The 23,723-nt window shown below is 57.7% G+C and overlaps 1 protein-coding gene across 9 annotated transcripts in view; it reads left to right on the top strand.

Moving 5' to 3' along the window:
- BTRC (beta-transducin repeat containing E3 ubiquitin protein ligase) overlaps positions 1–6,231 on the top strand; it is a 208,526-nt gene extending 202,295 nt beyond the window's left edge. For all 9 annotated transcript variants that reach the window (XM_062214008.1, XM_062214011.1, XM_062214009.1 and 6 more), the window contains 2 exons: positions 3,369–3,561; positions 5,905–6,231. In XM_062214008.1, the coding sequence (XP_062069992.1) occupies positions 3,369–3,530 (162 nt within the window). In that variant the 3' untranslated portion in view covers positions 3,531–3,561; positions 5,905–6,231. The remainder of the gene's footprint in view (positions 1–3,368; positions 3,562–5,904) is intronic.
- The last annotated feature ends 17,492 nt before the right edge of the window (positions 6,232–23,723 follow it).

Below are 23,723 nucleotides of genomic sequence, written 5' to 3'. Positions count from 1 at the left end.
GTAATTGGGTTTCTACCATCCACAGAAAAGACCTTTATTAGGTTCTCTGCTTCCAACCTTGCCCCCAGGCCCAGCCCTGGCTGTTGCAAGCATTTGTGCAGTGAACCAGCAGATGGGAACTTTCTCTCTGTCTCTCTGTCTCTGTGAGTGTGTGTGTGTGTGTGCACGCCTGTCAAATAAATAAATTGACCAAAAAGCTGATTCTTTGAAAATATCAATAAAATTGATAAGCCTTTAGCCAGGATAAGGAAAAGAGAGATTAAACAAAATTGCAGTATCAGCAGTTAAAGGGCATCGCTACAGATTTCATGAACATTAAAAGGATAATAGAGGAGGCCAGTGCCGTGGCTCACTTGGCTAATCCTCTGCTTGTGGCGCTGGCATCCCAGGTTCTAGTCTCGGTTGGGGCGCTGGATTCTCTCCCGGTTGCTCCTCTTCCAGTCCAGTTCTCTGCTGTGGCCCGGGAGTGCAGTGGAAGATGGCCCAAGTCCTTGGACCCTGCACCCGCATGGGAGACCAAGAGGAAGCACCTGGCTCCTGGCTTCAGATCAGCGCAGCACGCCAGCCGTAGCAGCCACTTGGGGAGTGAACCAATGGAAAAAGGAAGACCTTTCTCTCTGTCTCTCTCTCTCTCACTGTCTAACTCTGCCTGTCCAAAAAATAAAAATAAAAAAAAAGGATAATAGAGGAAATACTGTGCACAACTCTTGATGCCCGCAGTTTAATCGCCTATGTGAAACAGAATAATTCCTTGAAAGTTACGTAGATAATCTGAACAGGCCCGTATTTATTAAAGAAACTGAATCAGTAGGTAGCAGCCTTCTAAAACATTTTGAGACCAGGCCCCATTTAAGACAGAAATTTCACCAATTTTCTAATTTCTTCTTTAGGATAAAAGGAGACAGAATGTTTCCTAACCCACACTGTGGAGCCAGCATTACCCTAATCCCCACACCAGGCGAAGGTACCACAAGAACAACTTGGTACAGACCAGTATTTCTCATGAACATAGGTGCTCGTGTTTGAGCGCCTTTAGATCTTGAATGTAAAACGGTGTAAGCATTGTGGTGCACTGGGTTAAGCTGTTGCTTGGGATTGAGTCCCATCTCTGCTTCCCATCCAACTTCCTATGAACGCACCTGGAAGACCGCAGATGAGAGTCCTGGAACTTGGAGTTCCTGGCTCCTAGCTTTGGCCTATTGCATCTATGCCTTTGCAGAGAGCAGTTACCTCTTTCTCTGTCTGTCCTTCTCTCTCACTCACTTACTCTCTATCAAACTACCTCTCAAATAAATAAATAAATAAAACTTTTTAAAATTATTTTTTAAAGACTTATCTGAAAGACAAAATAAAAATGTATAAAGAGAATGGTACACTATGACCAGGTAACATTTATCTAGGTACAATATGCAAAGCTGCTTTTAACATTAAAAAAAATCTAATAATGTAACCTACCACATCGACAGGCTAAAGAAGAAAAATCACATGAGCACATCAGTAGATGCAGTAAAAGTGTTGCAACACCCATTCATGATAAAACTCTGAGCAAGGGAGTAGCGTTGGGACACAGCAGCTTAAACTGCCTCTTGCAACACTAGCATCCCGTATGAGAGCGCCAGTTCAAGTCTCAGCTGCTCCACTTAACATTCCAGCTCCCTGCTAATGCACTTGGGAAAGCAGCAGATGATGATTCAAGTACTTGGGCTCCTGCCTCCCTTGTAGGAGATGCAGATGGAGTTACGGGCCTCTGGCTTCAGTCAGGCCCAACCCCAGCCGTTGAGACCTTTTGGGAGTGAATCAGCAGATGGAAGATATCTCTTTTTAATTTTTTTTTTTTTTAAGATTTATTTATTTGAAAGGCAGAGTTACAGAGAGGCAGAGAGAGAGAGAGGTCTTCTATCTGCTGGTTCACTCCCCAGATGACTAAAACAGCCAGAGCTGCACCGATCAGGAGCCAGGAGCTTCCTCCAGACCTCCCACACTGGTACAGGGTCCCACAGACTTAGGCCATCTTCTTCTGCTTTCCCAGGCCACAGCAGAGGGCTGGATCAGAAGTGGAGCAGCCGGGACTCAAACCAGTGCCATGGGGTGCCGGCACCGCAGGCAGCAGCTCTACCTGCTACACCACAGCGCCAGCCTCAGATATCTGTTTCTGTCTCTGTCTCTGCCTCTGTCACTGTACCTTTCAAATTAAGAGGAAAAAACAACAACAGAAAACCAGGAATAGAAGGGAACTAATAAAATACCATTAAAACTTGCCATATAAATGCTTTTTATTGACAGTGTTGGTTGTTGGTAAGAATGTGGAACAACTGAAACTCTTATACTGCTGGTGGGAGTATAAACAAACTGGCACAGCTTTTCAAAACTTTCATAATGGCATCTATCAAAGTAAACATGTACCTATTCTATGGCCAGCAGTTATATTCCTAGGAGAAATGAGTACATGTATCCCTCAAAAAACATGTGCAGAAGTGTTCATAGCAGCTTTACTTACAATAGCCGTAAACTATAATCAAAACGTGTATGTCCACCAGCAAGAGAATAATAGATCAATTATAGTATTCTGTATGGTGGAATATCAACCAGTAACACAAAGAAAGTAGACTACAGTTTTATAGATATAGTAATAGGGTGGAATCCTGTAGATACAGTGTCCGATGAAAGAAGCCTTCAAGCATGTCTATTTGTATGGAATTCTAGAACAGTCCAAGCAGATGACTAGTAGGTTTGGAGTGAAGGTCGTGTCGGCTGGTAGGGGCGAGAGTATTTCAGGGTGCAGGAGATGCTCTGCATCTTGGTCGGGTGCTGGTTTCTGTCAGTGTTGTGCTGGAACACTCCTGTCGTATACGAGAACCAACTGGTAGATTTTCGTGAATTTTCCAAACCGGTTGACCTCACGCAGATAACTTGAAACGGGCCATAGTACTACTTTCTATGCCACAAAAATGGTTTTACGAATTAGCAGTATGGCTGATAGACATTGGCCAGCACACACCACTTATCATTATTCTAACCCTTGGCCTCTGTAGTTCAGAGACACAAAAAGAATAAGGCCGTGGAGGTACCAAGGGATGTCCTTAGCCATCCTAAGGTGAGGAGCTCGGCAGTGAGAAACCAGCTACTCTTAAACGTGTCTCAACGAGAGGGTGTTCCTGTGTCTGTTTTGTTCGTGGAATTGGCTGACCAGTATTTGACTTCCCATCGTGCCTTCAGCCAGATTCAGTTTTTCTCTCAGTTTGCAATGACTAAGTGGTAGAGTGGAGATTCCCAGCACTCCAGGGACTCCTTTTGACACGCTGGGGAATTTGTGGCCATTTGATCTTGAGTAGTTCACATGCTTACCCTTTGTGTTCGTGTTCCTTTAGGAGCATTCTGGAAGAGTCTTCCGACTCCAGTTTGATGAATTCCAGATTGTCAGTAGTTCACATGATGACACCATCCTCATCTGGGACTTCCTAAATGATCCAGCTGCCCAAGCTGAACCTCCGCGTTCCCCTTCTCGAACATACACCTACATCTCCAGATAAATATGCATACACTGACCTCGTACTTGCCCAGGTATGGAGAAGAATTGCAGACAGAGGGAGGAGATGGAATATCCTGGGTAGGAGAGGACTATGGTTAAGTGACAGACTTTCTGGAAGGAGCTGCTAATTTTTTTTTTTTTTTTTTGACAGGCAGAGTGGACAGTGAGAGAGAGACAGAGAGAAAGGTCTTCCTTTTGCCGTTGGTTCACCCTCCAATGGCCACCGCGGTAGCGCGCTGCGGCCGGCGCACCGCGCTGATCCGATGGCAGGAGCCAGGTGCTTCTCCTGGTCTCCCATGGGGTGCAGGGCCCAAGGACTTGGGCCATCCTCCACTGCACTCCCTGGCCACAGCAGAGAGCTGGCCTGGAAGAGGGGCAACCGGGACAGGATCGGTGCCCCGACCAGGACTAGAACCCGGTGTGCCGGCGCTGCTAGGCGGAGGATTAGCCTAGTGAGCCGCGGCGCCGGCCGGAGCTGCTAATTTTGTGACGCCTTGTCACACCCTGTATCCTACCAAATTCTGTAAAGCAGAGAAATAGAGGCAAGATGGAGACAGTGCTGTTCACCGAGGTAGCCAGCCTCAGTTGTGGTAATTCTAGGGTCCCACTTGTGTGGTAGAATTAACTGTTCCTGCCCTGGTAGGATTATTATAAAAATAAAGCGAGATTTGAATTAGGTTGAAAACTAAGTTATGACGCAAAAGTATGTGATTTTCTAGTTCCCAGGTCAAACATGTGCCTATAATGAGACCTTTCAAGTCAGTTGGATAATTCATGTGTGGAAGGCAACATCTCTTGGTGAAATTTCCTGCTGACATCTCAGAGCTCTGCCTTGTTGTTAGTGTCACTCAGAAAAGGTAGATTTTAAAATCCTTCCCCCCGCTCCTTACCTTCTGCAAATGGAGACGACCTATCTTGGACCTGGGAAGGAGCTCTGAAGTGAGAGCACCACCTAGGTCTGCAGCCTCCCAGAGGCAGGGGAAGATCCTAGCACCTGGGGGGTCTGGGGACACTGCACCAGCTGCTGAGGAGCCACGCGGTCCCGCACACATCACTACACGTCTGCACTTCCGATCTGCTTCTTCGGAGGGGTGGCTTCACATCTGGCCAGGCTCTCCCTGAGAACAGCTCCCCTCTTGCTGGAGACAAGTCACTTCCTGACGAGTAAAGAGGGGTGTGGACCCACCTCACAGGGCTCCCGAAGAGCCGCGCGCCCTCTAAAACATGGTCACGATTCTCGATGCTGCGGTCGGCATGTGCCTACCCCTCCTTGTGCCAGCAGCGCCTCTGCCTTAGATCCGCATGGCATCTTGCCCCTGTTAGTCTCTCTCCAGCTCTCGAAATGTTTATGTCTCCCTCTCTCATCCCTAAAACGCAGCTACCCCTAAGAGCCCGTCTCAGGCTCTTTCTCCTCACCTTTGCTCCCCTCTGGCTCCATGATCAACTCCCAAGGCTTTAGCTCACATTTCAATATCGATGACTCTCAAATTTCTGTCTCCAGTCCCGACCTGTGCCTTAACGTCCAGATACATTTTCAGCCAGCCACCACCTGCACATCTGTCCTTGGAGGCACCAGGAGCACGTCTGGTGCTTGTCCCCTTCACTGCCACCACCAGGACTCTGCAGCCAAACTGTCAGGCTGGCTTTGTGTCTCCCTGTTTGGTAATGGCACTACTATGTTCCCAGCTATGCCACCAGTCTCAGAGCCACCCCTGCCTGCTGTGCCATTCTAGGGAGCGGGTAAAAGTTTGACACTACAGGCCAGTGCCGCGGCTCACTTGGCTAATCCTCTGCCTGCGGTGCCAGCACCCCGGATTCTAGTCCCAGTTGGGGCGCCGGATTCTGTCCCAGTTGCTCCTCTTCCAGTCTAGCTCTCTGCTGTGGCCTGGGAGGGCAGTGGAGGATGGCCCAGGTCCTTGGGCCCTGCACCCGCATGGGAGACCAGGAGGAAATGCCTAGCTCCTGGCTTCAGATAGGCGCTATGCGCCAGCTGCAGCACGCCGGCCACAGCAGCCACTGGGGGGTGAACCAACAGAAAAGGAAGACCTTTCTCTCTGTCTCTCTCTCTCACTGTCCACTCTGCCTGTCAAAAAAAAAGTTTGATGCTACACGAGTCGTGAGCACTGGCAGCCACAAGACATCAGGGACCTCTGCTTGAGCGCCATGGCCCTGAGTGAGTCATAGCAACTCTCACCTTTTGTCATCCTTAGTAGCCTCTGACAGAAGCTCCCGGGTGGCATGAGCAGAGAGCAGATATTAGGAAGGAACCCCAGCCTTTCTCCCAATTGACAGCTAAGTGAATATTCTTTCCCTCCTAGAGCAAGTGAGAAATATGGGGAAAGGGACCAATGCCTGTTTACTCTGTTTTCACACAGGACTCATTAAAGTTGCGGTATTTAACGTATCTGCCAATACCAGGACGAGGAACAACAGTAAAATCAAAATACTTCCCGGTTTCCCAGACTAGCCGAGGAGCGGGGCTGCGCGACTCCTGCTGGGACACAGTTGGTCTGCAGTCGGCCCGGGCCAGTCTCCTCGGCGCAGCTGCCTGCTCCAGTGCTGCTATTGGAAGATGTCTCCTTTCTTTGTGAATGATCGAACGTTTCAACCTCCCGCCCCTCCTCCTTTCCCCCGCACCTGTTTTTTCCCCATTTGGTTCCAGACAAAGATGACTTATAAATATATTTAGTGTTTTGCCAGAATCTCTCTTGCTTTGCCATTAAGCAGAAGAACTAATTTCGCTATGTAGCCTACTGGGAGAGACCCATTTCTTGGGGACAGGGGGTGCAGGCCGTCAGCACCCAGTGCCTCCTGGTTAGCTGCAGGAAAGCCCAACAGCCGGCCCCGCTGCGCTGCGGAGACAGAGCTCTCTGTGTTGCCTCCAGGCAAATAGAGAGAGAAGACAAGAACGCACACCTGGAAGATGCGGGCCTCCTGCCTCCCTCTGTGTCTCCGTTTGCGTCTCTCCTCCTCCCTGCCGCCCCCAGCACCTTCAGCCGGTTCTCTCCCCCGCCTGAGAAGAGAGTGTGTGAAGAGGAGAGTCCTCAGTTAGCGTGCGCCAGCCCAGCTAGAAAATGCGACCATGACAGAGTTCAGTGCTGTTAGTCACAATTTCACATGCAGTCTTTGCTGCAGGTGGCCCTGTGGTGACACTGGCCTCTCCTACCTGATGCTGCCATCCTCTTTACAGCTCTGTTCTCTCCTCCTTCCCCCGACCCAGGAAGGGGGGGGGGGGGGCCAGCGTTGCCTGGGCTCCATCAGTGGCTGCGTCTCTTCTGGACTCAGCAGTCTCCTGACTCCATGTAGAGTGTGGAACGGAGCGCTGATTGCATTTCCTCTCATTACCAATTAGATGTGGAATAAAAGCATTGCACTTCATCTTAAATCACTAGTAAGGCTCAGCCTACAGAAGGCCAGAGCCAGTCACTCGGTGCATTCTGCACAATGATTCCCATCTCTGATTTCCTCGTCAGAGCCCGGGCGCATCTGGGCGCCGGGGCCTTTACCAAGCCGCAGTTGGACTGGCTGAGGAGATGGTCAGGGATAAAAGCTGGTTGCTTTATCGTTTAGGCCAGTAAATATCACCTCTGAAAACAGATCTGACCCTGTGCACCTTGCACTGCAGAGCCCGCCTTCTGCTTCTCCCAAGCATGGTTTCTGCAAAAGGGTGGAGCTGCCGGAGAGAGTCAGGGTGAAGTTTGGCACACAGGGTCTATGGATGGGGCAGAAACTGCCTCCTCTTTCACTTCTTCTTCCTCCTGGCCTTAATTTGCTCTCCACGTTTCCCCAGCCAATGAAGCTTCTCTGGCAGTCAGTGACCAACATAAACAAATGGACCTCAGCAAGGGCCAGGCTGACCTGGCCATGCACAAGTCAGCTTATGGGCGTCCACGAATGTAAGGGCACATGTGCCACACCACGCCGAGAGCCCAGGGGATACTGTTCACTGCGAGCCCGGCTTGCTTCCTCAGGCGTGAGCCACCATGGGTGCCAAAGGCCCAGAGGCCCCAGTTCGGTCTCCGGTTTCCTTTGGAAGCTGGGCAGTGAGGCCCGTTGTTCCCATTCTTAATGCAGTTGAGTTTAAGAAAGCCACTTTCTAACCAGCTGCTATAAAAACAGCAAAGTAGGAGCCAGTTCCAAGTGACCGGTAGCCAGGCACCCTTTAGTGTCAAGGAGGAGGAGGAGAGAAGCATCTTCACTCTTCCCTCTGAAGGCTCCCTCTTTCCAGACTGAATTTTGTGACTGTACACTGAGAGACAGGTTATACATGCGCATTTTTCCTTTTCAGCTTTATGAGTGCTTTTACATTTTAGATCCACATTCTCTCCAGAAATATTTTCCAGTATAATGGTATGTTGTTGCTAGGAAAATATTCTCTAATTCCCTTCCCAGCAAGCCAAATGCTGCAGAGAATTGTTTTCTACTTAGCCACTATTAGGGTTCCTTGTGTGTTGTGTCGACTCTTCCTGGCTTTTTGATTGGCTAAGAATTTTGCTACAGATGAAGGCTGTCAGCTTTGGAAAACACACAGGTCAGACATTAAAGGGGCACGGTTCTCTCGGGCTGTTTGAAAATATCGTCTCACCCCTCTGCTATACACTGCTGCTTAGAATTGGGCGCCCTTGGCTGATCGTTGGTACCCTGGATTTTACTCTCCCATCCAGGCTCAGTTGAAGGTGTTTTGTTGCTCAGACTGTTGTGAGCCTTGTCCCAACCTGGGACACGAGCTCAAGGGTGGACCCCGCAGAGATGGAGCCGTTGGCTCGGGCGAAGGTATTCTCTGAGTCGTCGTCTCTGTTGCTGATGGAAATGGGAGTGAAGTGAAGTGGTCTGAAAAACTTGGATCGTTCACATTTCTCAGCTCTGGGGGTCATTTACCAGTTCATTGTAGAAGAAACAATCAGGTAAGTGGAAGTTCATTTCCGGAGAAGGTAAACCCCACTTACTATCTCTGCATGATTTCAGTGGGAATTGATTATCACTAATCCCCAACTGGGCTAGAATAAATGCAAAGTTTGACCTTTTTAAAAAGAAAAGGAAACAAAGAAGGTCTTGGCGCATTTAAAGGAATGGTAGAGAAGGAGCTGGAGGAACTGGGGCTCCGAGGTGAAGTGTCCCCACTGAGGATTAGTCTGCTTTCGCTGACATTCACTTTCCATTGTGAGCCTTTCTTAAGGTGGGGCGGAAGCCCTGTGGAGGCAGGGGAGCAGTGTGCAGCTGCCCCAATTCGTGCCCCCTTGGTTGGCACTGGGGCTGCTCGGACACGCCCAGCATGCCTTACTGCGTGCGTGTGTGTGTGTGTGTGTGTATTTCACTGCTGACAACATTCTCTTACCTTCCATGTGCAGTTTGAAAGTCCACAGGAATTATGAATGGGAGACTTTTTACACTTGTCCCTGGGTGAAATTCTTTCAGATGTCTCCTAACTTCAGAAGCAGAGGCTCTTTTCTGGTATTCTGTTGACAAGTTGTACACCTGGCCCTCATTGCTTGTTTCTCAATTGGAAAAGACACTGAAGCCTTGCAGTCATTCTGCTTTTTGCTTGAGTAAGCTCCCCCCCCCCCCCCCATTTCTTTCGGATAATCGAGAGCTGCAGAGGAGGAAACAAGCCGCCTCCCTTGCTGGCTTACAGTATCAGCGGGCTGCTACTCACTCGGCCCCTGACTGTGGGCGGAAGTAAAAGGACTTGAATAAAAGAGGGCTGAAGAATTCTGGCAATAATTAGGGTGTTTTTTCTTTCCTAAAATTGGCTCAAATACCTTGGTATTGTTGACCTTCTTAGCATCTTCCTTTCCCCATAGATGATGATACTTCCAGCCCAGAATAGTGAGGCCTGCCAGCTAGGTACAAGCTTGCTTCTGGAATAATCCAAGGTACTTACAGGTAGAAAAATGGGATGCTGAGATACCTGCCCCATGTGACCATCACAGTCTTTGATGATCAGGTTTACCATTTGACCTAAGTCCGCATTTCTGATCGCCTTCCCCACTTGAATGTGTTCAGCAGACTTTCAGATGTGCCCAAAGATTACTGGCTAAGCTAAGCTCCCTTGCTGCATCCACACAGCCGGCAGACCAGAGCCCCTTGTTTTAACCAGAAAGACAGCCGTCTCTTAGGGAAATAAAGCTGAGGTTTGCTTCCTGTTACCTATAGTTCATTTATGACTTCAGGATCCTTTGGAGCCGAAGAAAGAAACCAAAAGCGCCTGATTTCAGGTGGAATCCACTGTGTTGATATCTAGAATGGGAGTGGAGTGCTGATGATCTTAAGTTCCTGGAGGCAGATGACATCTGAAATCCGTGCTTTCCAGACGACCAGCCGGCTTCCCTTGGCTCCTCACTGGCTGTGCGTGTATGTGTGTGCTCTCAAGGACTGGTGTGCTAAATGGCATTTTAAAGTGTTATCTCCCCTCCTAACCCCTCCCCTTCTTGGATGCTGAAGGAAAAGACCAACTAGGAGGTTAGACCTCTGGACACGAAGGACGCTAACACCTTCCCAAGTCAGCCCAGCCCAGGCTGATGTGAGAGATGTTCAGTGGACTCCAGCTGCGGGCAAGGCCTGGCCACCGATGTGGGCGTCCCTGAGAGTGCTGGGTCCATCCTGCTCTGTTCTGTAGGTTCGCAAGTACTGGTTGCTTTGACTTTTGTGATTATGTTATGGTGATGTGGAGTCAATGTGCCAGTATGTTCACAACTAGGATCATGGTCATAGCGTGTGTTTTGTTCTGTTTTGTTTTGTTTTTAACTGTTCAGGAAAAAAGTAACTTAAATTACAAATACAAGATTAAAGTGAATTTTCTAAGTGTCATGTCTCTTTGCCCCAACATCAGAAGGACAAGTTTTCCAACACAGAAATCAAGTGAACCTGGCATGAGAAAACAAGGTTGAGGGGAATCAGGGCTGCGAGACGTGAGGAAGTCCCGGGTTCCTCGGGTCTTGTACCAGTCACACTCGTGTTGGATTAAATCGAAGCAGAAGTGATGCCTTCTGGGTTGTGCACCGTAGCCAGCCACAGCCCAGCCTGGGCCCAGAGTTTAAATTTCCCTCTGCTTCTAGGTGAGTGAGAAGGTTGAGGTTTCCTGGGCCTCCTGCTTGATCAGCTTCTTGACAGCTGAGCTCACGGTGAGAAGCAATCCGCAAGGAGACTCCCAGCAAGAGGAGCTGGCCACCTGTTCCCAAGGGAGCCCCTTCCCTCAAACCAGACCTAGGGAGATGGGCACGAGGCTGAAGGCAGTGACAGAAAGGGGCTCTCCCCTCCCCTTGGCCGCTGCCGCCTCCATGGCAGGACCCTTGTCAAAACTGACCCGCCCTTGGTTTAGACCTGCGGGCTCCCAGGATTAATGGCCCTCGCTGTCTGGCCACGCTGCCTGTGGCCTCGTTGCCTGTCTCGCATGGGCTGACCATGTGGTCATTAAAGCATCTCCGACTGTGCTCGACATCGAGTTCCCTGCGCAGAGCTGAGCGCCCCCTGCTGGAGCGGGGAGGATGAACGCGTCGGGCACAGCAGCCTTGGCAGAGAGGGGAGCAGTGCCCGAGTCCACGGCCGTCTCCTGCGTAACAGGACGGGCAGCAAACCGCTGGGCCGGCAGGGAGGTGGCGGTCTGCAGAGGCCACACTTAGGCCGCCAGCATCTACTCTGTCCCTGAGCATCCACGCTCCCGTGCACAGAATGGAGCAGAGGCCGGGCCCAAGCGATCCTGGTCTGTGGCTTCAAACCTGGTGTGAGATCCCTGCTCCCAGGAGGGCGGGTGTAGGGTGGGCCTGGGCAGACCTGCCCTGGCATCCTCTCCACTCTGCACCTAGAGCCAGGCCGCCCTCAGAGTGACTGAGGGGAGGGAGACTGCTCTTCTTCCTGATTGGCTCTTGCCAATTAAGAGCATTTTATTAGGCTGCTAATTAAAGGCACTTGGTTAGCAGCGGGAGCGGCCGAGTGGGTGCCTGCTGAGATGGGGCGGAAGCCAGGAGAAACCGTTTTCCTCCCCTGTGGAAGCCGGGCCTCTCAGGGAGCCCTCGGGCCCCAGGCCCCTCCCGCGGTGCCTGCGACCCCCTTGCTTTCAATTAGCTGCTCTAAAGGTGAGGTCATTACCATGCCCAGACTGGAGAGCCCCCCCCCAACACCTCCTCAGGCCGCAGGAGCCCCTTGGGACTGCCCGGGGCAGAGAGGCTGAGCAGCTCCGTGAGGAGTGTTCCTCCACCCCAGGAAAGCCCCTTTACTCCCGTGCACCTGCTGTGATGTCACATGTCCCCGTCGCAGCCACCTAAGGCAGATGGTGACCTGGGACTTGGTCACATGATGCGAGTCTGTGCCCCCTTCCTCTCAGCAAAGGTGCATGGCAGGTAGCACGTGGGACTTGGAGGGCCAGTTTAGTCACTTGGCCCAGGTGTCCCGCCCAGGCTGACCCCGGGAAAGACTCCTGATGCCCTGGCCTCACGTTTCAGGCGGTCCCCCTGGATGGTCCAGCGCAGCCCCAGGCAGCAACCCGGCACTGGGGCTGGCACGCAGGGTCCCCAGGGACGCCCTCTCTCCAGAGCCCTCGCCGTCCTGTCCTGCTGCCCTCCTCAGCCCCTCACTTAACTGCAGAATTAGCGCCAGCCCAGGCTGGGAGGGCAGATTTATGGCGAGGCCTGCCTTCCTCCATTTAACCCGAGGCCGGCCAGGGCTCCAGACACTAAATTAGATTTTTGACAATTAGAGAGACTAATGGGCACACAGCCATCCCCAGAGCCAGATCCCCAGCAAGGCCGGCCCCTCCCCCAGCTGCCCTCCCCGCCCCCCCTCGGGTGGGCGTTTCCCTCCCCTGCTGGCCCTGGTCTTGCCTAGACCCTGCCCCTCTCTGTCTGTCCTGCTTTCTCCTCGCCCTCTGGCCACTTCTCTCTCCACACCTACCTCCCCGGGGCCTGCCTTCCTACAGCCTGCAGGCCCCTTGAGGGCAGGGACTGTGCCCCCTCTGGCTCCTACCAGCTTGGCACCTGCTGTCCCCACCGGGCCCTGGCTCCAGCCTGGCTCTGCCCCATCTTGGGCAGGCTCCCCCTTGCCGGCACGCCTGTGCCCTGGCCGGGCCGGGCTGGGTGGGTAATGAGAAGGCAGTGAGAGGTGGGCGGGGGGAGCCGCTCACATTCACTCAGGCAGACTCATAGCTCTGTCAGGCTGATTGGTCCTGAGTGGAGGCACAAACGGCCCCCCACGGACACGCTGAGATTGGTTATAAAATTACACGCATTTGTTCTGCTGTCAGTGTCCTTTCCTCCCTCCCCACTGCCTGCCTGGGCTCCCCCCCCCCCAGCTTCTGTCTCCCCTGGGGTCAGCCCACACCCCCTGTGGCAAATGGGACCCAGAGGCTGAGGGCTCTGCAGCAGGCCTTCATGCCTTGGCCCTGAGTGGCCGCAGACAGCTTGGCCCCAGAGGGAGCTGACACTGGGTTCAGGGATTCCTGGTCCCTGGGGGTTATGGGGTGGGGCCCAGGGCAAACAGGCCTTGGAATCTCCAGGAGAGGAGGAGATGTCCCAGGCCCAGCCCCCCGCTGCCGGGGACAACCAGTGCCCACAGCTTTTCATGTGGTCCTAGGGAGGAGGCAGCAGTGACAAGTGACCAGGACCTGCCCTGCGGAAGGAGGGAGGACAGAAGCCAGCCTGGTCAGAGGGGCCCACCTCTCCTCCCTGCAGCCGGCCAGACCCTCAGCCAGGCTGTCGCAGCCTGGCCCCTGCACCCACCCTCTGCAGCCTTGGCAGGCCCGGGCCACCCCCAGCCTGTGTGCCCAGAGGCCCTGCCGCTTGGTGCTCTGCTCTCACAGAGCTGCCTTCTCCGTAGCTTGGCCCCACGGACACCAGGCAGCCCAGTGCCTCTCGCCGTGGCCTTGCAGCCTCCTTCCCACCCTCGCTCCCCCAGTGGTCCCAGCTCTGGTCTCAGTCCCTTCCTGTCTGGTGCCCTGGAGCCACCTACAGGAGGGTGGCTGATGGGAGGGTCCCCCAGCTCAGAGTGGGAGCTCTGGGGGAGCAGCAGCCCCAGGCTGCTGGCCCCAAGGTGCCTTCTTGCTGTCCATCATTCATTCTCAGCCCAGGATGTGTTTGCTGTAATGAGATCTTTAATTAGGGTGACGACGGCTCATTGTTCACCAGCAGTGATGTATCGGATCCTCCCTCTGGCCAGCACCTCCGGGTCAGCTCTCCCCCAGTCTTGGGGTTGGACAGAATTCGTGACGACCAGCCTTCATCCCACTGTGCTCCATGCCCGGAGGCCTGGGCGGCTGTGAGCTCTGCTCGAGGAGGGGTGACGTCCTTTGGGACCCTTGGGGGGCTCCTTAGAGACTGGGGAGACCCTGGCCCCTCCACCTAGGGCTCCCTGTCAGAGGGCTGCAGGTCTCCTAGTGGCCACCAGATGTCTCCTTGGTCCCAACTGGCCAGGCTGGGGAGGGGTTTGGGGGGAGGATAGGGAAGATGGGGGCTGGGGGGTGGCCTGCTTTGCACCTCCCCCACCTCAGACTGAGTGGGCCGTGGGCTACATGTTTGTGTGTCCCCAGGAGCTGACGAGGGCAAAAAGTTTCACCACCCTCAACCGTGGGCACGAATCTGGACGGCCTCCTTCCAGTCAGTCTCCCGCGATTTAACCAGGGTCCCTTCCCCAGTGGGTCCTCCACGCCCAACGCGTGTGCCAGGCCCAAGTCTGCAGTCCAGTGACTTGGTGAGAGAAGCTGGAACCTCCAGCAGCCCTAATGCGGGTCAGAACCTCAGCGTGGCACCCTGTGGGCCATATGGCATTGAGTTCCTCCGCCCTCGTGTTCCCTCATACAGGGGGGACAAGGCCCGCACCCAGAGGCAGTGCGTGCGAAGGAGGAAGTCCAGCTGCTGCAGTTCGAAGGGGATTCAATCCCCAGAGTCAGACACAGGCTTAGCTCCCCTGCCTGCATCACGCCAGGCCAGGACTGGGAGGGAGGGGGCTTGATCCGATGCTGGTGTTTCCAGGGTGGGCCTCGTGGGCCGGCCTCAGGCCGCGGGGCTGTCTCTTGGAAGGCACTTCTTGTTCGCAGAGGCGGGGTCCGGCCTGGCTGCCCTCTGCCTCCTGCTCACCAGACGGCCAAACCCATGCCCCTGCCTGATCTTGGACTGTGCACCTTCCAAAACCGTGAGCCACAATAAGCCCCCCTCCCCCTCAGCAACTTGTCTTAGGTCCTCGTGGTGACGCAGAGCCAACCAGCACGGCAGGCTAAGGAGGGTGGCAGCTGTGGGGAGCCGATCCTGGCTGCCCCAGCTGGGCAGCTGGGCTCAAGGAGCTGGCCCAAGGGCACCTTTGCTTGCTGTAAGGAAGACCTTGCCACCTCCGGCACTGCTCTGTGTGGGATGGTGGTGGCGGCTGGCGGCACGGTAGTTGCTGATAGGAATTGACTGGCCTCCCTCCAGAACAGGGGTGGGGCTGGAGGGGGGACTCTCCCCAGTGTGGCCAGGGTGGGGCCGGGGTGTGGCCCTGAGGAGGGCACAGTCCTGGCCTGGCCTGATGCGGGCAGGGGAGCTGAGCCTGTGTCTAATCTCCAGGGGCCAGCCTTGGAGGTAGCAGGCCTGGCGCCCGAGCGAGCTGCTGGAAGAGGAGGGGGTGGAGGGAGGCAGAGGGGGTGCCCTCCGCCCAGGGGACCCTGCATTGCCACAGGTCAGTGACTGCCCTGCCTTCACGGGGCCTGGCATCTCCCGCACCCCCAGGGGTGCCCCCCAGCATTCCCTCTCTCCCAGGGCTGCTCTCTGGCCGGCAGGGACCCCTCCGCGGGCTGAGGCCCCGGCCCAGGCTGGAAGGCGGAGTGGTACCTAGCGGTAAGTATGCGCAGCATTACATATGTATATTGGAGAGTAAATAACCCCAAAAAGCGCCTTGTAAATAGACTCCGAGTTTATCCTTTATTAATGAGGCACCGAGTGCCCCGCTGTTTTAGAGCAGCGAGACTTTCATAATATCAGAACCTAAATTACACTGCGTCTCCCGTCCCAGGGCCTCGCAGCTTTCGGCTCCGTTTGCAGAGTGAGTAAGCAGGATTCCCTGGTGCCTGCTCAGGGTGTGTGGGCCCCTTTCTTCTTCGGGCACACACACAGGCTCCGGACAGCTCCGTGTCTAAGGCCTCAGCCCAGTGGGTGCCGGCTGCCTGGAGTACCGGCCTGTCTGCCTCTTGCGGAGCTTACAGGGTCAGGGAGGAGGGGGTCCAGACTCTGGGTTCGGAGTGGCGGATGGGGCACTCCTACCTGGGGAGCGGACGCTTACAAGCTGTGTGCCCAAGTCGCTCGCTGTCTGTGAGCTTCAGTTTCCCCACCTGTGAAATGGGATGACGCCTCCCGCCGAGAACGGTTGTGAGCGCCCAGGGAGTTGTTCATTGTTAGGGATGCTTAGGGGGCCGTGATGAGGACAGGCCTGGTGACCGTGACTGATCCCCCTCGCTGATGGGGCTCTGGCACCTTGTGTTCAACGCCCAGAATGAACCACGTGTGGCGCCGCCGAGCTGCAGCCAATCTCGGCCCCGAGGCCCCTGCCCAGGGCCCGGCTCACCCCCGGCGCGGTCAAGACCTGATCTGCCAGCGCCCCACCCTGAGCGCCGCTGGGGCAAGGATCCTGGGCGTTCTTTGCCCCCGGCCCCCAGGTCCAAGACCTGTAGCAGGCCCCTTGAGGCCTGTGTCCACTCTGCCCGAGGCGCAGGCAGGCGGGCAGCGGGCACGGTGCGGGCAGGATTTACAGCCGGGCCCGCCGGGCCCTGGTGCTCTGGTGGGCGCCGTGTCGGCTCTGTCCCATTATATGGACAGTTGGCTTTAATAGTCATTGTGTGCTCGCTCGGAGCCCGGCAAACATCGCGGGGCGACACCCCTCCGCGCGAGCCCCCGCTCCCCAGCCACACGGCCCACCGTACAGTAAATTAAAAATATGAATCACTTCTTCCCACTGCCTCCCCAAACGCCCATCTTGTCAGCCTCTATGTTGCCTTCATTTGTATTACCTTAATTTAATGTTAATTATGGTCTTCATTTACAAGGAACAAGCGAGCCCTGCTCTGCCAGGGGACCTCCCCCCACCCCTTCCCCCTCAGCCCAGGAGGGAGAGGCTGGGGGAGAAGGGAATTTGGGGGGGAGGCTGTGGAGGAGAGAGGAGGGGGCAGGGGAGGCCGTGAGAGGGGACCTGGGCCATCACTGGCTGGGAGCATTCTGGGAGGGTCTAGCAGGACCCCCGCCTCCCCCATCCACGCCGTCTTCATTCATGCAACAGCAATTTATTGAGCACCTAATATACACGCCAGGCAGCCAGGGACCTGAGAGCTGGGGGCAGAGGCTCTCTGCCTAATGAGGGCTAATGGAGCCACCCTGCCCTCCTGAGCAGGGCATGCCGGGAGGCACATTCATCTCCCAGGTGGGCTGGCACCTGGTGCAGCCCGGAGGGCACAGGACACAGACAAGGGGTCTTCCCTTCCCAAACTCCCCTCTTCCTGCCCCGCTCTGCATTGCTCCCCTTTCAGGCAGGAAGTCCCTTTTGGAGTCTTTCCCGAGTCTCTCTTGCTGTGGGTCAGCCTAGGCTCAGAGCTTGAGCAGGACAAGCATGGACGAAGGGTGACTCCCAGGCTGCACTGTGCCTGGAGGGGCGGGAGGAAAGGCACGCGGCGCGCGGCGGGGGGGGGGGGGATCAGGCCCTGCAGATCTCCCCTACATCCTCCCGTCTGCCAGTCCCGGGAGGCCTGAATGATCCTCTGGCAGGCCCTGTGCTGCCGCCGGGGCACACAGCCCCAGACAGGCACACGTGTGCGTGCAGGGAGCTGGCAGGGGGCCGCCCGCGCTCTGCTGCCGTTAGCCACGCACCCCTCCCGCCCTAACATGGCTCCTGACTGGGCAAGACCTCCGGAGCTGCCAGACAGATGCTGCTCTGAGCGTGCGCCCTCGCCTGTCCCTCTCCAGGGAGCCTCGGGCCCCCCAGGGTCAGGGTGTCCCCTCGGGTGCCGTGTGCACGTGTGGCCCTGCGTGAGCGCCCGTCCAACAGGCACATGTGCGTGTGCGCGCCCTTCCCCCCGCCCCGCCCCTCCCCGCTGTCAGCGGCGCTGATGACATTGGCGCAGAGGAAAGTGATGACAAATGCCGGTTATCAGCGAACGAGGCCGATGACAAATGCGCGGGCGCCCGAGCAGCCCCATTACGCTGTAATAACAGAAGATGGATGGCCTGGCAGCCCCCCACCCCATCCCCCCCACCGCCCCGCGCCGGTAACGGGAGCGAGGCGGCTCCACCCGCCCGCGGGAGCCAAGACTCCGCAGCCGGGCCACCAGGGCCGCCAGTCGCGGCGGGACCCGGGACGCCCGGGCCGGGGAGACAGGAGACCACGCTGCCAGCTGCCGGCGGCGGAGGAACAAAGCCGAGCGCTCCACGCGCACGCTGGGGGCGCGCTGGGCGCCTGCCTGCCCGTGGCCAGGACACGCAGCTGTGTGCACACATGGCCTACCCACGCGCCAGCCGCCTGTGTCCTGGTGCCGTGCACCTGCAGCTCTTGTCCAGGTACCACCCTGACCTCACAGGTCCACACACGCGTCATGGGCACACATCTGCCGCTGGACCTGGGTACATAAGCCCACGGCCCCTCCGGTTCATCTGCCAGCCCGCAGAAACCCCGTATGTCCACACACAAGGATGCGCCAATAGGACTGCACACGCGTGGGCGTGGAAATACTACAGCCTTAGGCAGAGATGCACACAAGCCCTAAACGCAAATCAGGCCGTCCAAACACACCCCACACGCGCACAACAGATGCCCAGAGCTGCATCAGCACCATTCCCTGAGCCTCTAGTGTGTGCGCCAGGACGAGGAACGCCAACATCCCTGTGTTCTGGAGTTTCAGTTTACTGGAGGAAGCCAGAAGGTGATTTGTGCTTTGATCTGAGTATAGAGTTTGTAATGTGACATTTCCAACTGGAAAATCAGGGGAGTCTTCCTGGAGGAGGTGGCTAATGGAAGAGGGAATTTTCTAGAGGAATTGGATTCCAAACGTAAGATGGGGAAGGGGAAAGTGTAGAAAGCGTTGGGCCACGTGCCTGGGTGAATGGTATCGAGTGTGGCAGGAATGACGCATGCCAGACAGCCCGGAGCCAGCGAGGAGGTGGGCCTGGGTCCACGCGGGAGACCGGGAGGCCTGTTCTCCCAGCAGACAGGCGAGGAGAGGGCTGGGAGGTGGTCAGTGAGAACGGAACCACGGGGGAGGGACAGGCAGGGCTGGCTCCCTAGGTGTGCGCCTTAGAGAGGCAGAGCCCCTGGGCTGGGTTTAATGCGCCGCTGTCTCTGTCTCTGGTTTTTGTTTGTAAAGAGTCCTGTGTGTTGGTTTGCACTGCAGACAGTCCTGGAGCTGGGATGGCCCACTCTTGCAGGCTGAGCGAGGAGGGCTGGGATGCAGGCACCTGCAGGTGCAGCTGGGGCTGTGTGAGGGGTGGAGGTCTAGCGTCTCCATCCCCAGAGCGGGAGCGGCTGCCCCTGCCCGCGTGGTGTGTGCTCAGCAGCCAGTCCCCGCCACACGCCCGCTGGGTGCCCCTGGGTACCCAGCCCAGTGGGCACTTACCGTATGCACGCCCCCTTACTAGAACCCAAGCTCCCAAGGTCGCCCTGTCTTTCCAGAGCCTGGCACGTGGCAGCCATTTGGTACCTGTCTGTCGGGTGACTAAGTGGATGTGAGAATGGGTGGGCCTATGCCAGCCCCCCCCCCTCAGGGCACCCAGGGGCACGTGCAGCCTGAGAGCGCTCCCCCACCCCAGGCCACCACCCTGGACGGAATCTCTGCAGATGGAGTCCAGGGCGAGCAGGCGGAGGGGAAGCCCTGGCAGGGCAGGGCTGGGAGAGGCAGAGCCGCCTGTGGGCCTCAGCTCCTCCCTCTGCTGCCTGCCCCTCTGTGAGCTGCAGCTCCTTCACCCCCCATGCGCTGTTGCCAGGACCCCGGGCCAGCACGCACTGGGCAGGGCAGGGCACTGCCCCCCGTCAGCGGGGTGTCCTGGAGCGCCGCGCAGAGTGGGGGGTGGTGCAGGTGACCTCACACCGGGGGAAGGGAGTTGGCAGATCGGACAGGCTGCGGGCGGCTTCGGCTGACTTGTAACGGGAACCGGGGGATACAGGAGCTGAGAGTCAGGGCCTGGCCTCCCACAAGCTAGATACAACAAAAGGGCGAGGCAGCCCCCAAACCAAAGTGGCGCTCTGGAGCCAGCGTTGGCCACAGAGGCTAAGGGACCTGAGTCCAGGGCCGGCTCCGCTTCCACGGCCAGCCTCCTGCGGGTGCCCCCGTACAGGCCCCTGCCTCCCATGGGAACCTGATGTGGTGCCAGGCTCCCGGCTTTGGCCTGGCCCAGCCCCAGCCTAGCCTGCAGGTGGGGGTGCACCAGTGGAAGGAGCATGCGCCCGCATTCACCTCTCTCCCTCTCTCTCTCTCTCTCTCTCTCTCTGCCTTTCAAACCAATACAAATGATTACAAAGTGCACACCCTGACCCCGGGTAGCCCGGGGTGGGCGGAGGCACGCCAGGGGGTGCTCAGTCTGCCTTCCCCGAGGGCGCCCCACCTTCTGCCCGGCGGGGACCCCCTGCCAACGGCCGCTTCGTTTCCTTCTCCTAATGGCAGCACGGGAGGGGGCTCTGCTGGCAGGAGCGCCCCCCCCCGCCCCCTGAGCCTCGGCAGCGCGTTCCAGTCCCTGCCTCCCCCCTACTTCTGCGCCATCGCCTACCGGAAGCCCCCGGCCGGCGGCTGCAGGGGGAGCGCGGAGCTGAGAGAGGAACCGCCTGGCGGGAGGGGCTGGGCAGGCCCCGGGTCTCGCGCCTCCTCCCCTCGCCAGTTCACTTTTTCTGTAGCGTGATTGACCCGTCATTAGTTATCCATCCAAGGTCGCCAGGCCTGGCCCAGCCATAAATCATGGCGGCTGGAGCCGGGCTGCGGGCGAGCGGAGCGGGAGGGGGCGCGGGCTGCCCCCGCCGTGGGAGAGCCCCCAGCCCCCGGCCGCGCCCCTCGCGTCTCCATCGCTCTCTTTCCCCCTCGCGCCAGGTTGACGAGGGAGGGGGCGGTGTGGGGGCCGCGCAGGTACTGGCTCCGGCTCATCCAGCCATCACCCCACCTGGTCTCCCGCGTTAGCGCTCCCACGAGTAAGGACAGAACTGCCCCATGGGGAAACTGAGGCACGGAGTCTTGATCCGAGGTGAGTCTGGGGGAAAAGGGGCCTCACGCGATTCAGCCACCAAGGCCACGGATCCCGGATCCCGGATCCGCAGTTCCCGCTCCCGGGCGGGTGATGGGGAAGGTCTCGCAACCTCGGGACCCACCGCCCCATTGCGCTGCCGCCTCCAGACGCAGCACAGCCCCAGCCCTTCCACCCACCCGCGAGCTCGGAAAGAAGCCCGGGGCCAAGGCCTCCTCCGCGGCGCCCACTGCGCCCTCAACCTCACCCGGATCCCCAATCCTCCCGGGCCCGCGCCTCGTCGCCGGTCCTCGCGCGCCCTCTGCTGGCCTCCCCCGAGAATCGCGCCGTCCTGCCGCCGCTGTATCCACCTGCGGCAGCCGCTCAGCCCAGACCCAGGCCACCCGACCCGGTCCACGGAGCACACGTCCGTTCTGCCATCGTTCAGCGCCTGTGCAGCCGGCGCTCCTGTTCCAGGTCCAAAGGGGCCCGTTTGTCTGATCCTAGATGATGAGAGGAGTTAGGACCAGGAGGAGAACTTGCAGCACCCCCCCCCCAATGGGGGGCAGCAGCATGGCTCGGGTCTGGGGAGCAGGCACTGAAGTTGGTGAAGCGAGGGTGCTTCCCCCAGGCCTTGGAGGCTCCGCGGCTTCTGCGGGAACGTGGGTGGGAAGATGAGGGAGCGGGCGGCCGCCTTGCCCAGCGCTGCAGCACTGTTCCCTGGCAGGCAGAGGGAGCCCCTTTCTTCAGCTTGGGAGAAGAGGGGCAGGCAGGGGTGAGTCCTAGCCCGGGGGCGCGGGAGCGTGACCTGAGCAGACACACTGCTCCCACAGCGCCCCCATTCAGTCCTGAGTCCAAGGTCATGGCAGGGGAGGGTGCTCAGGTGCTCAGTCAGGCCTGGGGCTGGAGTCCCTGCGGGGAGCAGCCAGGCAGGGGGTGCTGTGAGGGACACGCAGTGTGCACAGGGTCCTGTGCAAGGGAGACGGTGGGGCAGACGGTGACGGGCCAGGCACGTGTGGGGATAAAAACAGGCGCTGGAGCCAGGGCCCCACCTCCCACGGGGCTGAGGCTCCCAGAGCTCCTTCGTCCAGGGGATGGGGGGTGGTGGCTGCTGCAAGTGGTGTTGGTCCACTTACAGCCCCAGGGCTCAGGGCCGGGACCGTGCCCTCTGCAGACTCAGAGGAGCCCAGGGATCTCTGTTGAGGAAACGTGGGAGCGCCCCAGGGATACCAGCCAGGCTGCCTGGCCAGAGTTCTGAACTGAGACCCAGGGCTGTTCCTCACAAGCTGTGTGACTTAGGAGAAGTAAATGAACCTCTCTGAGCCTCACCTGCAAAAAAAAAAGGGGGGGGGGCTACTGCAGCTACACAGTGGGCTGTGATACAATGATGCCATACGTGGACAAGACAGGATGAAGGGTGACCTGGGTCAGTCACTTGGCTGCTAACCTTTGCTGAAATACCCCCGACATCTGTGCAGCCGCTCAGCTCTCCCGGGAGGCGCCTTCCAGGACAGACGGGATGTCAGTATGTCTGCCCCGAGCTGCAGAGGCTGTGCCCGCGTGAGGGTCGGAAACACCTTCCCCCGGCACCCACACTGGTCTCCAAGAGAAAGATCTTGGAGAACTCTGGTTTGAAAAGGCACCAGGTACCCGCCAGCCCCGAGGGCCTACATCCTGGAAGGTTCTGCCTGGGCGAGGATTTGGTCCCAGGAAAAGCGGTGGGAAGCCCTGAGGACTTTGGCGACAGGGGAGCAGAGTGCAGGACCGCCATGCGGGACTGTGGGGGTGGAAGTGGCGCTAGGAGGGAGCCCTAGGACAGATCCCTGTGTACCTGTCTCCCATTGCTGCATAACAAAGGATCACAAAGCCAGCCCCTTGGAACCGCTGTGGGTTGGACCCGCGGGCAGCTTCAGCCGCGCCCTCTGCTGGGAGGCCCCCTGGGACCTCTGTGGAGGCCCTGGGGACGAGTGTGCGCCCGCGCGCTCTCATTCCTGCTGTGGGGCCCAAGGTCGGCTGGGGGCGCCTCCCTTTGCCCAGCCTGGTTCGCGGCGCCTCCCCCACTCCCGCCCCGCACCCTTCCTGTCGGTCACTCAGCCTGCCCCGGCCACAGGGGACCCTCTCACCGTGATACACAGGAGAAGGAAACTCAAGGCCCGCGGCAGAGTCGGGGGGGGGGGGGCACTGGGTCCCACCTGTCTCTGGGGCAAGAGGCTGGTGACTCCAAGTGACCCTCCCAGGCCTCGCCGGGGGAGTTCAGAGCCTTTGGGCTCCCACTGAAGGTGCCTGGAGGCCGCGCCCACCGGTCAGAGCCCACGCAGAGACCAGGGGTGCCTCAAGGCCCCTCAGACCTGCAGGGCTCCCACCCAGGGTCTGCCCAGGGCAGTGTGGCCTGCCACTCGCTGGGCCGGAAGGTCCCCCATCCCACCCCAGTCGCCGCCTGCCCCTCTCCGACACCCACTTGTGTGCCCCCAATCTGGGCCCCTCAGCCTTTCCTCCCCCTTCCAGCCAATCCTAACCAGGCAGGGGGAGCAGATGGCAGCCCCTGGGCCCCTCCCCGGGACACAGCCAGTGACTCCCAGGCTCCCCTCCCGCCCTGCGGGGGCTGGCCCTCCAGTTTTTCACACAGGCTCCGGTTCGGGGGTCTCACCCCAGCGCCAGGCTCCCGCCAAGGCCCAGCAGAGAGCTGGAAGGGGACCCTCCCGACTCCATGCAGGCGCGGGAGCTGGGTGAGAGGCGGGGAAATGAATATTAATTTATCATGATTAGGCAAATCCGGCAGGGAGAGCCGATTCCAGCGGAGGAGGCTAAAAAGATGAATTTCAGCAATAAAATTAAATAAGGACGGACGGGCGGCCCCTCCTCCCTCCCGCTTTGCTGATCTCTCTCTTTCTTACAATTTATGAGGCCAATTATGAAGATGAGGTTGGAAGTTCCTGGAACTTCACTAAATGCAAACGGCGGTCCCTGCTGTTCCCATCAAATTAATTAACCGCGCGCTATTGATGGCCGCTCAAGGCTGACGCAGGCGGCCCGCCCTGCGGCCTCCTCCACCA

Source organism: Lepus europaeus, chromosome 17 (genome assembly GCF_033115175.1).
Source record: "Lepus europaeus isolate LE1 chromosome 17, mLepTim1.pri, whole genome shotgun sequence".
In the NCBI taxonomy this organism is placed as follows: Eukaryota; Metazoa; Chordata; class Mammalia; order Lagomorpha; family Leporidae; genus Lepus; species Lepus europaeus.
The sequence above is the reverse complement of the archived record's forward strand: the minus strand, read 5'-3'. Positions and strand labels throughout refer to the sequence as shown.